General features: G+C 41.9%; 1 protein-coding gene across 1 annotated transcript; it reads right to left on the bottom strand.

Annotated features, from left to right (window-relative positions):
- Nucleotides 1–354: 354 nt before the first annotated feature.
- LOC139374110 (bloodthirsty-related gene family, member 1) lies at nucleotides 355–16,649 on the bottom strand. Its single transcript, XM_071115105.1, has 11 exons — nucleotides 16,504–16,649; nucleotides 9,517–9,794; nucleotides 7,383–7,966; nucleotides 7,003–7,098; nucleotides 6,406–6,561; nucleotides 5,982–6,059; nucleotides 5,616–5,774; nucleotides 2,347–2,368; nucleotides 1,423–1,449; nucleotides 1,011–1,186; nucleotides 355–810 (listed from the first exon to the last, which is right to left on the bottom strand). The coding sequence occupies exons 2-11, from the start codon at nucleotides 9,653–9,655 to the stop codon at nucleotides 436–438; spliced, it is 1,812 nt and encodes a 603-aa protein (XP_070971206.1). The 5' UTR covers nucleotides 9,656–9,794; nucleotides 16,504–16,649; the 3' UTR covers nucleotides 355–435.
- Nucleotides 16,650–16,961: the final 312 nt, after the last annotated feature.

The following is a 16,961-nucleotide window of genomic DNA, read 5'->3' as shown; positions in this document are numbered from 1 at the left end:
GTGAATAGGGAGCCATGTGAGACACATATGACCCTATATAGACAGATTAATCCATCGTGTGATGAGGACAGATGGTGAAATCCTTAATTCTCAGACTGATGGACTGTAGTCGGTTGTATTGGTCAAAATGATCAGTCCAATCCAGACTCAGTATCCAGATTATCCATTGGTCAGCTCCATAGAACACAGGAGGTCATTTTGAATGGTTCTAAGAGACTGTATTTCATTCCAGAAAATTGTTCCCTCTCTTCTAGCCTTGTTCCCTTCCCTATGTTGACATGAGACATCTGGGTATATTGGGCGCATCAGCTATAGCTTCCCCCATATTGCTTTGACCTATCCAGTCCCGTGCTATTGTCTCAGTGAAGAACATTGAACAAGGACAGACTGAAGGAAACTACCTTTAGGAATGAACAAAAAAAACTAAAACCCATCTCAGTCCACCAGAGGCATCGAGACAGGACAAATGATGAGCGGCGCCTCGTTCCTGCCAGACTTATTGGTGCAAGGGCTGAAGAAGGGATGAATGACATCCGAGAAGCTGTCGGTGAATGTATAGATGAGCATCTTAGCGTCCACGTTATAGAAGGACACCTGTCCCTTATCACAGTCTACGTAGATCCCTATACGGTTGGGTTTGTGGTTGAGGCCCAGCGCTGTCGATGGTTCCGTTCGGAACGCGTAGTCGTTCTTATCCCGGAGACTCAGGAACCAGTAGCCGTGGGCGGGGCTTACTATGATCTTCCCTTTCCTGTTGATGGAGTGGCTAGCCACGCCCAGGTCCCAGTCCGTCTTCCCACCCACCTCCACCTACGAATACAAATCACCCAAAATCATAATCAGTACACTACAATACAACATCATGCTATACAACAACACTGGAAGGTGAGCACATGTATATTCACATCATCTCTGGCATACAGTCCCGCCATCTATCAGGCCCCATTATGACCCACTGTTCTTTAGCCTGATGGCTGTTGGAATGAAACTAGCCCTGCTTCTGTGCTCACCTCCCAGTAATGGCGTCCCGAAGAGAAGGCCTGGCGCCCGAGGACGCAGACTACACGGTCAAAGCGCTCGGGGCCGTCCGCCACGGGCTGGTAGCGGTCCCAGCAGCGCACCTGCTTGCCGTCGTCGGAGATGAGCAGGCGTGGGTGGGCGGTGAGGGGGTCCAGGGTGATGTCCACTGAGAGGGAGAGGAGGGGAGAGGTAGAAGGGGAGGGGGGGGGCAGAGAGAGAGACATACAGAGGGAGAAAATGAGTGGGGGAGAGAAAGAGAGAACAGAGGCATAGAGAAAGAGGGAGAAAAAGTCATCAATCACCAATCAAGAGTTCAATCAGCAGTTTTGTGTCTATAACTAGCAGGAATGTGCTTGACACATGAACACAGAAAACATGATACAGGAAGAAGGAAGTACATACCTGCATATTCCTGCACTCTCCTCACCTCTGGAGAGAGAGAGAGAGAGAGAGAGAGAGAGAGAGAGAGAGAGAGAGAAGGAGAGAGAGAGAGAGAGGTGTTAAACCATCTAACCCCTGATCAAATACTGTATGTATTATCACATGACTGGGACTTTGAGTTAATAAATTAATCAAAGCCTTACTTGGTTTTGGATTTCTTCCCACTGACTGGTCTGGTTGAGGTTGAGAAAGCCAATCTGGCCAAACAAAAGAGAATACATGTAATTAAACAACGGGTGGGTCTAATCCTAAATGCTGATTGGTTAAAATCGCATGGTAACCAAACTAATAGAATGAACGACCAGCCGGCTTGGGTAGCAACCCTAGATCTGTGTCGGCTTATATCTTGTGGAAGGATGAAATAGTTTGAATATATTAATCAAGTCAAGCTTTTAATGAAAATATGTCAATCGTTATTTGAATATGTTAGTAACCCGTTGTACAAAAGTGACGATGCCCTCGAAGCCGGTGTTTGGAGGATATATTCGTCTCGGGCCTAACAACATTGTACCAATTTATCCTCCAAACACCACCATCTCGGTCATTATACCTTAATTAGACACTTTATGTATCATTGGTAACTGACACATATGGAATGGGCCTGTGCGTGTGAAAGAAACAGGAACAGATCCAAACCTGGACTTCCTACAGAGTGTTCTGGAGGAGGTGGAGAACGCAAACCTGGACTATCTCTTCCTACAGAGTGTTCTGGTGGAGGTGGAGAATGCAAACCTGGACTATCTCTTCCTACAGAGTGTTCTGGTGGAGGTGGAGAACGCAAACCTGGCAAAACAATATCATGTAATCAAATACAGTGTTATTATTAGAAACAAAAGGAAAGGGATGAGTGTGACAGAAGCAGCCGTGAATTAATTAAAATCTTACTTGGACTACTTCTTCCCAGGGACTGGTCTGGTTGAGAAGGTAAATCTGGCCAAACAAATTAGAATACAGGAAATCACTTACTGTATGAATTATTAGACATATGTTGGGCCTGTGAGTGTGACAGAGACATGAATGTTATGTTGGACTTACTTGGACTATTTCTTCCGACAGCATAGTTTGGTTGAGAAAGCAAACCTGGCCAAACAAAAAATAATACATCAAATCAATACCGTATAGATTATTAGACACACGGAATGGGAGGAGCTGGGACTTTGAGTGTGACACAGGCATGAATGAAAATCATACTTGGACTACATCTTCCCACAGATTGGTCTGGTTGAGGTTGAGGACGCAGACCTGGCCAACAAAAGACAATGCAGTGTATGGGTCTATAGGTTCTCAACTGGTTTTGCCTTGGGACCCTAAATTAACCAGGTTGTCTCAGTCACGACACAATATTTGCAATGGGAAAAATAATCAGCAAAATATATTCTGAAAAACTATTTTTAATTCTGTATTGATTTTAAATATAGCAATTATATGACAAGGGAACAACATTCCCACCTCTTTCATTGTCAATAAATACATTTTGCCCCATGTTCTTGATGAAGATTGTTAATAAACTCACTGGTTTGAGACAACAAAATCAACCAAAATAGTGCTGCTAATAGCTTTATAATGAAAATACTGTGATTGAAGACAAAGAGATTAAATTATAAAAAAAAAAATGGAAGTTCATTATCATTTATTCACACTCTCTACCTGGTTTAAGTTGTTTAAGTTCAGACTGGAGTATTTTTTTATTAAATCTTTTGTTTATTTTACTGACACAAACAACCCATTCAAAACCGCTTGCGACCTAAATTTGGGTCACGACCCACCAGTTGAGAATTGATGGTCTTCATCATCCTCTACATATTGTATTGTAGCCTAGTCGTGTTCATAAAGTAAAGTTAGACAGTCTCAACACTACAGTATTGTAGTCTAGTCATGTTCATAAAGTAAAGTTAGACCGTCTCAACACTACAGTATTGTAGTCTAGTCATGTTCATGAAGTAAAGTTAGACCGTCTCAACACTACAGTATTGTAGTCTAGTCATGTTCATAAAGTAAAGTTAGACCGTCTCAACACTACAGTATTGTAGTCTAGTCATGTTCATGAAGTAAAGTTAGACCGTCTCAACACTACAGTATTGTAGTCTAGTCATGTTCATAAAGTAAAGTTAGACCGTCTCAACACTACAGTATTGTAGTCTAGTCATGTTCATAAAGTAAAGTTAGACAGTCTCAACACTACAGTATTGTAGTCTAGTCATGTTCATAAAGTAAAGTTAGACCGTCTCAACACTACAGTATTGTAGTCTAGTCATGTTCATAAAGTAAAGTTAGACCGTCTCAACACTACAGTATTGTAGTCTAGTAGTGCTCATAAAGTAAAGTTAGACAGTCACAACACTACAGTGTTGTAGTCTAGTCATGTTCATAAAGTAAAGTTAGACAGTCACAACACTACAGTATTGTAGTCTAGTCATGTTCATAAAGTAAAGTTAGACAGTCTCAACACTACAGTATTGTAGTCTAGTAGTGTTCATAAAGTAAAGTTAGACAGTCTCAACACTACAGTATTGTAGTCTAGTCATGTTCATAAAGTAAAGTTAGACCGTCTCAACACTACAGTATTGTAGTCTAGTAGTGTTCATAAAGTAAAGTTAGACAGTCTCAACACTACAGTATTGTAGTCTAGTCATGTTCATAAAGTAAAGTTAGACCGTCTCAACACTACAGTATTGTAGTCTAGTAGTGCTCATAAAGTAAAGTTAGACAGTCACAACACTACAGTATTGTAGTCTAGTAGTGTTCATAAAGTAAAGTTAGACAGTCACAACACTACAGTATTGTAGTCTAGTAGTGCTCATAAAGTAAAGTTAGAACGTCTCAACACTACAGTATTGTAGTCTAGTCATGTTCATAAAGTAAAGTTAGACAGTCTCAACACTACAGTATTGTAGTCTAGTCATGTTCATAAAGTAAAGTTAGACAGTCACAACACTACAGTATTGTAGTCTAGTAGTGCTCATGAAGTAAAGTTAGACAGTCACAACACTACAGTATTGTAGCCTAGTAGTGTTCATGAAGTAAAGTTAGACCGTCTCAACACTACAGTATTGTAGTCTAGTCATGTTCATAAAGTAAAGTTAGACAGTCTCAACACTACAGTATTGTAGTCTAGTCATGTTCATAAAGTAAAGTTAGACAGTCTCAACACTACAGTATTGTAGTCTAGTCATGTTCATAAAGTAAAGTTAGACAGTCTCAACACTACAGTATTGTAGTCTAGTCATGTTCATAAAGTAAAGTTAGACAGTCTCAACACTACAGTATTGTAGTCTAGTCATGTTCATAAAGTAAAGTTAGACCGTCTCAACACTACAGTATTGTAGTCTAGTCATGTTCATAAAGTAAAGTTAGACATTCTCAACACTACAGTATTGTAGTCTAGTCATGTTCATAAAGTAAAGTTAGACATTCTCAACACTACAGTATTGTAGTCTAGTCATGTTCATAAAGTAAAGTTAGACAGTCTCAACACTACAGTATTGTAGTCTAGTCATGTTCATAAAGTAAAGTTAGACCGTCTCAACACTACAGTATTGTAGTCTAGTCATGTTCATAAAGTAAAGTTAGACCGTCTCAACACTACAGTATTGTAGCCTAGTAGTGCTCATAAAGTAAAGTTAGACAGTCTCAACACTACAGTATTGTAGTCTAGTCATGTTCATAAAGTAAAGTTAGACCGTCTCAACACTACAGTATTGTAGCCTAGTAGTGCTCATAAAGTAAAGTTAGACAGTCTCAACACTACAGTATTGTAGTCTAGTCATGTTCATAAAGTAAAGTTAGACCGTCTCAACACTACAGTATTGTAGCCTAGTAGTGCTCATAAAGTAAAGTTAGACAGTCTCAACACTACAGTATTGTAGTCTAGTCATGTTCATAAAGTAAAGTTAGACCGTCTCAACACTACAGTATTGTAGCCTAGTAGTGCTCATAAAGTAAAGTTAGACAGTCTCAACACTACAGTATTGTAGTCTAGTAGTGCTCATGAAGTGAAATTAGACCGTCTCAACACTACAGTATTGGTGATATTCTCTGTTTGTCACTTGCAACAACCCAGCGAGCAAAAGTGGTAAAATCTTGACGTAATTTCAACCAGTTTTGCCCACTTTGAAACTGATAGTACTCATAGATAGAATGTATAGGAGTTCTACAACGGTCAGCCATAACTCACAGATCTCCGGCAGTCTCTTGAGCTGCTCCCGAAACCGCTCCACCATTTGATTGACAGTCAGAAGCACCGCCCCTGAGGTGAGGTCAGAGGTCACAACAGCATCCGACCAATCCCTGGTCTGAGGCGGCGTGGAGAATGTCTGAGAAGAGGAATAAAGAGAATGGAGGAATAAATGAATTAGAAAAAACAAGAGTCAAGATAATTTTAAATGAAGAGAATGGAAAGGAAAAGTACCTCACCTTGTAACTAAGGTAACTAAAGGAAAAAACGGTTTCAAAAAAGGTAGAAATTGTTGAAAAGGATGAATAAAGAAAAAAAGATGTGATGAACAGAAAGAGTCTCTAACCTTGAAGAAAAGTACGTAGTCGTCAGACTGGGCTAGCTGGGTGAGGGTAGCGCTTCTCTTCCTCAGCTCAGAGATCTCCTATGATAGGAAATAAAATAAAATAAATACTTTATTATTAATAATCCCAGAGGGAATTGGTTTGTCAACCATTGCAGCAACACAGTCACAAAGACAACAATCAGCAATATCAGTAGCTTAAAAAGATAGCAACATTAATTTATTTTATTGATCACCTACTGAAGATGTAAATGAGCTGTTTAGCCATATCTAGTACAATGCATCACATTTCGTGTGATTTAAGTTTTAATAATATTGTGTCAACTCCGCCTTCTCTGCTATTGATATGATTGTCCTCTTGATGAAATAAACCATTCTCTCTGAAATAAACCATTCACTCAAATAAAATGAATGAATAAAATGACACCTGCTCTAGGTCTCTGATGAGGGTCTGTCCTCGGTGCTGTGCAGCCCGCTGTGACATCTCTATCACCTCCAACAACTCTGCCTGGCTCCTCTCCACAGAGCTCACCAGGGCAGAGAACATATGCATGCTGCCTGCTGTCTCATGCTCCGCACACACCTGGGGAGGGAGAGAGAGAGAGAGAGAGAGAGAGAGAGAGAGAGGTAAAGAGGGAGAGAGAGGGAGAGAGAGAGAGAGGGAGAGAGAGAGGGAGAGAGAGAGAGGGAGAGAGAGAGAGAGGGATGATGAGGGGCAGGGAGAGAGGATGGAAAGACAAAGAGGGGGGGGGGGGAGAGGGAGAGAGAGGGAGAGAGAGAGAGCGGGAGAGAGAGCGATAGAGAGAGAGAGGGAGAGAGAGGGAGAGAGAGAGAGAGAGGGATGATGAGGGGCAGGGAGAGAGGATTGAAAGACAAAGAGGGGAGGGAGAGAGAGGGAGAGAGAGGGATGATGAGGGGCAGGGAGAGTGTGTGTGTGTGTGTACTGTGTGTGTGTGTGTCTGTGTGTAGTGTGTGTGTCTGTGTCTGTGTGTGTGTACTGTGTGTGTGTGTTCCAGACACCCACCTGTATGTTCTCCAGTGATGTCCTGATGTCCTCCACCTTCTTTTCTCTCTGTGTGATCATGTCCCTCAGCTCTGCCTCTGTGATTTCCAACTGAGACTGCATACAGAAACAGACCTGAGTCAACATAATGCAATGTACTTATTCCTTATTCCTAGTATGTACATATCTACCTCTAACTCGAAGCATGTGATTAACACAATTTAAATATGTTTCAAACACCCAGTCTCTTTTGTGTAGAGTTGATTAAACTGACTATATAGCTTTGGGTAATACAGTATGTTTTCATTTCTACAGTAGTAGCATTGCAATTGGAGTACCCTACATCTCCATCAGAATTAGTTCACACACCTCTGCTCCTCCACCTCTGTCCCTCTCCCTACCTTCTTAATGAGCCACTCTCTCTTGGCTGGTATAACCTGGTGTCCATGGTGCTCTCCCTCCATGCACACTGCACACCCACAAGTCTGGTCTGTCCGGCAGAAGAACTCCAGCCCCCTCTGGTGTTCAGGACAGAGAGGCGCGTCTGTGAAGGAATCAGCCGGCCCGCTCAGGGTGTATCTGCGTGGGACAACAGGAGGGGCGGGGGGCGAGAGGGCGGTGGTGTTGGAGGAGAAGGGTGAGGGCGGGTGGGGGTGGAGGACGGGCGGAGGGGTTCTGGAGTTCGAAGGTCGTTGGAACCTGGTCTTCATCTCCAACAACAAATCCCCAGGCATCACACCCATCCCTGGGGGTCTTGGAGGGACCGGAGGACGCTCAACCCCGTATGACACCCCCTCATTTCCACCGCCACCCCAACCTTGACTCTCAATCCCTCCTTCAAACACCATGGCCCCCCGGTCCAATCCGTCTGCCATCTTCTTAAACTGCTCGGTGATCTCCTTCAGGGTGCGGTTGATGTGAAGTTCCGGCCTCTTCCTGAAGCTCTCCTTACACAGCGGGCACACACACGTCTTCCCTCCTCCTCCTTCAACAACAAGTTACAGTTCATTTCATTCATTCACATGGCGGAATACAATTGATCTCTGAATGGGGATGTGATGAAATAGGCCTACTAATAGGAAACAACCAATAAGATTGCATGGATGTAAGTTGTTGCATGTATTGGGCTCATGTACATACAAACAAATGTACATTTATATTTCAGGTAGTGTACAGTATATAGGCCTATGTAAACATTTATATTTCAGGTAATATAGAGTATATAAGCCTATGTACATTTATATTTCAGGTAGTGTACAGTATATAGGCCTATGTAAACATTTATATTTCAGGTAATATAGAGTATATAGGCCTATGTAGATTTATATTTCAGGTAGTGTACAGTATATAGGCCTATGTAGATTTATATTTCAGGTAATATACAGTATATAAGCCTATGTACATTTATATTTCAGGTAGTGTACAGTATATAAGCCTATGTACATTTATGTTTCAGGTAATATACAGTATATAAGCCTATGTACATTTATGTTTCAGGTAATATACAGTATATAGGCCTATGTACATTTATATTTCAGGTAATATACAGTATATAAGCCAATGTAAACATACAAACAAATGTACATTTATATTTCAGGTAATATAGAGTATATAGGCCTATGTAGATTTATATTTCAGGTAGTGTACAGTATATAGGCCTATGTAAACATTTATATTTCAGGTAATATAGAGTATATAGGCCTATGTAGATTTATATTTCAGGTAGTGTACAGTATATAGGCCTATGTAAACATTTATATTTCAGGTAATATAGAGTATATAGGCCTATGTAAACATTTATATTTCAGGTAATATAGAGTATATAGGCCTATGTAAACATTTATATTTCAGGTAATATAGAGTATATAGGCCTATGTAAACACTTATATTTCAGGTAATATAGAGTATATAGGCCTATGTAGATTTATATTTCAGGTAGTGTACAGTATATAGGCCTATGTAAACATTTATATTTCAGGTAATATAGAGTATATAGGCCTATGTAAACATTTATATTTCAGGTAATATAGAGTATATAGGCCTATGTACATTTATATTTCAGGTAATATAGAGTATATAGGCCTATGTACATTTATATTTCAGGTAATATAGAGTATATAGGCAGGCCTATGTACATTTATATTTCAGGTAATATACTGTATATAAGCCTATGTACATTTATATTTCAGGTAATATAGAGTATATAGGCCAATGTAAACATTTATATTTCAGGTAGTGTACAGTATATAGGCCTATGTAAACATTTATATTTCAGGTAATATAGAGTATATAAGCCTATGTACATTTATGTTTCAGGTAATATACTGTATATAAGCCTATGTACATTTATGTTTCAGGTAATATACAGTATATAAGCCTATGTACATTTATATTTCAGGTAATATACAGTATATAGGCCAATGTAAACATACAAACAAATTTACATTTATATTTCAGGTAGTGTACAGTATATAGGCCTATGTAAACACTTATATTTCAGGTAGTCTACAGTATATACAAAGCCACAATACATACCATCCCAGTAGGTGGAGATGCAGTTCAGACAGTAGCTGTGACCACAGGGTGTGGAGACTGGGTTGGTGAACACATCCAGGCAGATAGAACAGATGAACTGATCCTCAGAGAGGAAGCCACCCGACCCGGAGAGAGCCATTCTGGGGAAAATGGTAGAGCTAGTGGTCTGGACCTCTGCTGGGGAGACGGTAAGCCTGGCTGGTAGGGCTACTGGTCTGGAGCTCTGCTGGGGAGACGGTAGGGCTGGCTGGTAGGGCTACTGGTCTGGAGCTCTGCAGCTAGGGGGCAACAGAACGCAAGTGTTAGGTGTCATTAAAAAGTTTGTTGAGAGGAATCTGCCCAGCCCAGAGGGAGCCTGGCTGGGGCTGGGGCTTTAGGATATGGCTGGGGCTGGGGCTGGAGGCTGGGGCTGGGGCTGAGGCTGGGGCTGAGGCTGGGGCCGGTGAGACACTAGGGCTGGCTGGTAGGGCTACTTATCTGGATCTCTGCAGCTAGGGGACAGGAGCTCCCAGGTATTAGGTGGATTGAGAGTGTGTGTAAATGTCCCTTTTGTTTAGGTAATGTCTGTCAGCACACAACACACACACACACACACACACACACACACACACACACACACACACACACACACACACACACACACACACACACACACACACACACACACACACACACACACACACACACACACACACACACACACACAGAGAGAGACTGTGTCCTCCACAGAGGAACATTTGTCTCAGTCAAGCATGGCTGCCTGTGAGATAATGTAGAAGAATGTGGTCTGTGCACTCTGACTGATGTTTACCCGAGTTAGACACAGTAGGCCTGCATCTGTCACATCAGACAGGGGGTGGAATGAAGTAGGACCGGCAGCACAGAGGAGACCTCAACCAGCGCTGATACTGTCGCCTATGGCAACATGGTAAAAACTACCTGGTCTGGTTGGAGAAAACAAGGATCAATAGGCCTTCAGGCTGTTGTTAGGCCACAGCCTCTGCCTGACAGGAAACATCTTTAAACATGCACTATAACTAGGCAATATGTTTAAAACACAAAATAAGACTGCTAGTAATCCTCACTTACTCGTTTGCACTCTGTAACCTAAACTGCTATTTGGGGCTCACACAATGTTACTTTCACAAATCACTACCTAGACAATGTCATTACCACACATGCTATGTCAAAACCACCCACTCTATGTCATGACCACCCAGCCTATGTCATGACCACCCAGCCTATGTCATGAGCACCCAGCCTAAGTCATAACCACCCAGGGTATATCATGTTCTTAGTACTTATTAGCATCTTTCATTTGTTTATGGTTAATGTCAGTAGCCATGCTAGGGTGGCCACATGTAAAATATCCATTTGCACGCACGTACGCACGCACGCACACACGCACGCACACACACACACACACACACACACACACACACACACACACACACACACACACACACACACACACACACACACACACAAACACACACACACACAGAGAGAGAGAGAGAGAGAGCTCATGGGGTTTAAGGTGGAAGAGAGCAATACACATTTAAATTACGTCATCATTTCTCAACGTTTGTACGGACAGATGTGGCCGATTGAATCTCATTATAGAATATGCCCAAATGCATCCTCCAATTTCAACATCTGCCTATGCCCACACATATAGAATATGCCCAAATGCATCCTCCAATTGCAACATCTGCCTATGCCCACACATATAGAATATGCCCAAATGTATCCTCCAATTTCAACATCTGCCTATGCCCACACATATAGAATATGCCCAAATGTATCCTCCAATTGCAACATCTGCCTATGCCCACACATATAGAATATGCCCAAATGTATCCTCCAATTGCAACATCTGCCTATGCCCACGCATATTGTCTCAAGAAAAACATCTATATTTTGAATGAAGTTGGACGAAATGACCTTCTATATTTCCACCTAATACAGCTACTTACTTACTTTTGCAGCTCTTCCTCAGAAGCAAACTTGTAAGGCATAACTTTCCTCTCCAAGGTTACCTGGAATTTTGCCTTTCAGGATTTGAAAAATATGATTGGTTAACCATTGGCCTATGACATGTCTTGCACTGCACTGGGCTGCATAGCATGTCAGATCTTAAAAATGATTGAAGAACACATGTTTAACATCATCAGTAGGTTTAGGCTACCACATCCTTACGATATTATATATATTTTCATAAGCGCAACGTGACCGCAAGCGACATATTTGATCAAAATTGGGGACAAATCAGCCTTTTGTTTTATAAGTTAGTAGTGTTTGAATTTGTTGATAAAATGCATGACATGAATGACATGATTGGCTTTGGTCACCCAAAGCCATACTGGTTTAAATAGAATGCACTTCTTCACTTCCTTCACTGTGTTATCTCATACTAATGTTCTCTTACAGGAAAATCCACAGGCACTTGCCATCTCTCTTATCATGCAGCTGTACCTTGAGTACTACTTCTCATCAACTATCAGGTGACTAGGCAACGTGAAATCAATGACATAATACTTCCATTTCCATCATCTATTGGATGCAGATAAATGTACAGAGCTGGCTATCAAAGACACGTATTTTGTGGGACAAGACTCACAGTCACACAGGACTTAAAGTTGATAGAACTCAAAATGTGGTAGGCTCCTATATAGGCCAACACACAAGGGACCAGGGCCAGATTAATGCAGGAGATTACCAGGGCAGAAGCCCCTGGGGGTCCCAGGCCCGTGGTGGGCCCAGGCTGTGGCAGACCCAAGAGAGAGCAAAAAAAATGATTTACTTAAAATATATATATATAATAATAAAGGAAATATATTATGTATCTATTATTTATTTTAATATTACATATCAGGGGTACTTAGCTCTTACCCTTCGAGGCCCGGAGCCTGCTGGTTTTCTGTTCAACTAAATAATTAATTGCGCCGACCTGGTGTCCCAGGTCTAAATCAAATCAAATGTTATTGGTCACATACACATGGTTAGCAGATGTTAATGCGAGTGTAGCGAAATCCTTGTGCTTCTAGTTCCAACCATGCAGTAATATCTAACAAGAAATCTAACAATTTCACAACATCTACCTTTTACACACAAGTGTAAAGGAATGAATAAGAATATGTACATATAAATATATGGATGAGCGATGGCCGAACGGCATAAGCAAGATGCAGTAGATGATATAGAGTACAGTATATACATATGAGATGAGTAATGTAGGATATGTAAACATTATATAAAGTGCCATTGTTTAAAGTGACTAGTGATACATTTACTACATCCAATTTGTTATTATTAAAGTGGTTTGAGATTTGAATCAGTATGTTGGCAGCAGCCACTCATTGTTAGTGATGGCTGTTTAACAGTCTGATGGCCTTGAGATAGAAGCTGTTTTTCAGTCTCTCAGTCCCAGCTTTGATGCACCTGTCCTGACCTCGCCTTCTGGATGATAGCGGGGTGAACAGGCAGTGGCTCGGGTGGTTGTTGTCCTTGATGATCTTTTTGGCCATCCTGTGAGAGGTGGTGTAGGTGTCCTGGAGGTAGTTTGCCCCCGGTGATGCGTTGTGCAGACCTCACTACCCTCTGGAGAGCCTTACGGTTGTGGGCAAGCAGTTGCCATACCAAGTCAAATTTCTTCAGCCTCCTGCGGTTGAAGAGGCGCTGTTGCGCCTTCTTCACCACACTGTCTATGTGGGTTGACCATTTCAGTTTGTCTGTGATGTGTACGCCGAGGAACTTAAAACTTTCCACCTTCTCGACTACGTTTTACTAATGTTTTACTCACGTTGGCTGCTGTGAAGGAGAGCCCACAGGTTTTGGAAGCAAGCCGTGTCGGTGGCACTGTATTGTCATCAAAGCGAGCAAAGAAGTTATTTAGTTTGCCTGGGAGCAAGACATTGAGGTCCGCGACGTGGCTGGTTTTCTTTTTGTAGTCCGTGATTGACTGTAGACCCTGCCACATACCTCTCGTGTCTGAGCCGTTGAATTGTGACTCTACTTTGTCTCTATACTGACGCTTAGCTTGTTTGATTGCCTTGTCGAGGGAGTAGCTACACTGTTTGTATTTGGTCATGTTTTCAGTCACCTTGCCCTGATTAAAAGCAGTAGTTTGCACTTTCAGTTTTGCGCGAATGCTGCAATAAATCCACGGTTTCTGGTTGGGGAAGCTTTTAATAGTCGCTGTGGGTACAACGTCACCGATGCACTTGCTAATAAACTCGCTCACCGAATCAGCAATTACATCAATGTTATTGTCCGACGCTATCCGGAACATATCCCAGTCCACGTGATCGAAGCAATCTTGAAGTGTGGAATCAGATTGGTCTGACCAGCGTTGAACAGACCTAAGCAGACCTAGCTGGGAGCAACAAAAATGGAGTCGTGGTCAGATTTTCTGAAAGGAGGGCGAGGGAGGGCTTTGCTTGCGTCGCGGAAGTTAGAGTAACAATGATCCAGAAATTTGCCAGCCCGGGTCGCTTATTCATTGTTTTCAGATTAGCCTTATTACAATCCCAGCTACAATAAATGCAGCCTCAGGATATGTGGTTTCCAGTTTACATAGAGTCCATTGAAGTTCTTTCAGGGCCGTCAAGGTGTCTGCGGGGATATACACGACTGTGATTATACTTGAAGAGAATTCTCTTGGTAGATAATGCGGTCGGCATTTTTGATTGTAAGGAATTCTAGGTCAGGTGAACAAAAGGACTTGAGTTCCTGTATGTTGTTATGATGACACCACGACTCGTTAATCATAAGGCATACACCCCCTTCGTCCTCTTACCAGAGAGATGTTTGTTTCTGTCTGCGCGCTGCATGAAGAAACCAGGTGGCTGTATCGACTCTGACAACATATCCTTAGTGAGCCACGTTTCCGTGAAACAGAGAATGTTACAATCTCTGATGTCTCTCTGGAAGGTAACCCTTGCTCGGATTTCGTCTACCTTGTTGTCAAGAGTCTGGACATTGGCGAGTAGTATACTCGGGATCGGTGGGCGATGTGTCTGTCTACGGAGCCTGACCAGAAGACCGCTCCGTCTGCCCCTTCTGCGGCCCATTGTCCTGGGAGGTGGACCAAACAGAGGATCCTCTTCGGGAAAGTCGTATTCCTGGTGGTAATGTTGGTAAGTTGATGTTGCTCTTATATCCAATAGTTCCTCCCGGCTGTATGTAATAAAACTTAAGATTTCCTGGGGTAACAGTGTAAGAAATAATACATAAAAAAACGAAGTACTGCATAGTTTCCTAGGAACGTGAAGCGAGGCGGCCATCTCTGTCGGTGCCGGATACAGCCACAATCAGTAAATTAGAGGGGATCAATGAACAAATGCAGTGGAACTGGCTTTGAGATCCAGAGTTGAGTTCAAGGGTTATATATTATATAATATATAATTAGTCAGTATGTATGTAGTATATAATTAGTACTTTTTTACTGCAACCGCCAACCACAGGAAGACTCAGGAGCTCTCAGTGAGTGTAGACAGCCTGCTGCTGTCTGCTGCCGCTCTGATAATTATCAGATGGGGGAGGAGAAGAGGTAGGGGGCTGGCCCTGCCTTGATTGGGTAAATGATTATTAACATTCAAATAAACTGCATACTAAATTATTGTGACTGATCAATTGTGAGTTAGGGGCTGGGACCAAGCCTATAAAGGGGCCCAAGAGGCACATCTTTTATTTATTTATTTATTATTATTTGTTTTTTTCCGACCACAGGAGGCCGCGCTCAATGTCGGAACTCATTTGAAAGCACTGAAGTCGGAAGTCCTTTTTTTTTCACAGCAAGAGTGGAGTTGACATAGTTATCCAATAGACTAACCGTTTTTATCACCATCCCAAAATCGTTCCGAAGTGCAATTTAAATCGCCCCAAAATGAAGATGAACCATCCAAAATTAAAATAGTCTACATATTTTGTTTAAAGTTTTGATATGCCAACATGGGTCTACTTGAGAACCTATGTCATTCACAGTCATTTAATTTGCTACTGAAGTAGATAAATGGGGCTGAGCCAGAAATTCACATAAAAAAATGGCCTGTAAAAAGGTCAACATTGGAATACTAGCGTATGTACATCTATTCTGTGTAGCCTGAATGTAGCTCTTTAGAACAGAGTGGTCCCATGAATTGCATTTGGAACATTGACACATAACCTACTGTTTAGTGCGCATTGCTGCGCTTAAAATGTGCAGAAATAATAGCTCATTAACATTTTAAGCTAAACGTTCTAATCTCTTGCATTAGCTTTAACAGCGTATTATTATTACGTGTTTTGTATGTGCAGTAGTTGTATGAATGTGGAACTATCCTCCCAGAACTGTCCCAGAGTCTGTTTGAATCTTCCCAGACATTCCAGACATTTTATCATCACTGGGACAACAGGACACCCTTCATTTCGGAGCCCTGCCTATATACTGTAGTTAGCTACCTACGGGAGAAGTAGCTAGCTGGCTAGAAGGAGCTAGGCCTACTGTGGAATAGTACTAGGGAAATAGTCTGTGTTTTTGAGTTTACTCTACTGCTAGCTATTGTTAACTAGATATTTAAGTGACATCTATGTTGAGGCCTAATGTAGTTAGATATTGAAGGAGACACATGCAAAGTAGCTACGTCTTCCTAGTCTCAGTACTTCTACATTTTTCAGGACTAAGTTTGGGTCTCCACCTGAGACTTTCCCCACATTTACATATGCTTAGGCTTTCTTCACAGATTCACATGGCTCCTCCTGGTGTATATTTAGAGAATGGAAATGAGCTAGCTCCAATATAATACTATCATACCAAGTCTGATGAAGTGTAGCAATTCTACAAACTAAGCACCACTGGCAAACCCACTTATGATCCATCATGTGACAGGTGTACAATAGGCTAGTATTGGAGAAACACACACACACAATGCACTGGCCCACATGAAAATATATGCAAAAGGCTTGCTTATTAGCTAGGACTTTATCATTTTGAGATGGACCTAGTACCTGTTCTGTAGTCCTTGAGACTTCCAAGTGGATAATGTCCAGTGTCCTGTCTTCTGTCAGTCTCCCCCTCCTCTATCTTGTTGTTCCTTGTTACACACTTTTCCCCTTTTCTCTCGTTCTGTCTTTTCCTCACTGCTCTCAACAGGTATCCAGAGTTAGACTGAGGTTGTTGTCATCATGATGGAGTAACTGCAGACTTTACAGTTGGTTCCTTCCTCCCTCCCTCAGCCAATCCAACCAGCCAGACAGGTGTGCCGACCAGGTTCAGGTATGCATTTAATTCTCTTTCTCTCTCTCTCTCTCTCTCTCTCTCTCTCTCTCTCTCTCTACCTCTCTTGCTCTCTGTCTCTCTCTCTGCCTTTCTTGCTCTCTCTCTCTCTCTCTCTCTCTCTCTGTCTCTCTGCCTCTCTTGCTCTCCCTCTCTCTGCCTCTTTCTCTCTCTCTCTCTCTCTCTCTCT

Source organism: Oncorhynchus clarkii, chromosome 19 (assembly GCF_045791955.1).
Source record: "Oncorhynchus clarkii lewisi isolate Uvic-CL-2024 chromosome 19, UVic_Ocla_1.0, whole genome shotgun sequence".
Taxonomy (NCBI): Eukaryota; Metazoa; Chordata; class Actinopteri; order Salmoniformes; family Salmonidae; genus Oncorhynchus; species Oncorhynchus clarkii.
Note: the sequence above shows the minus strand (reverse complement) of the source record. Positions and strands in the feature narration are given on the sequence as shown.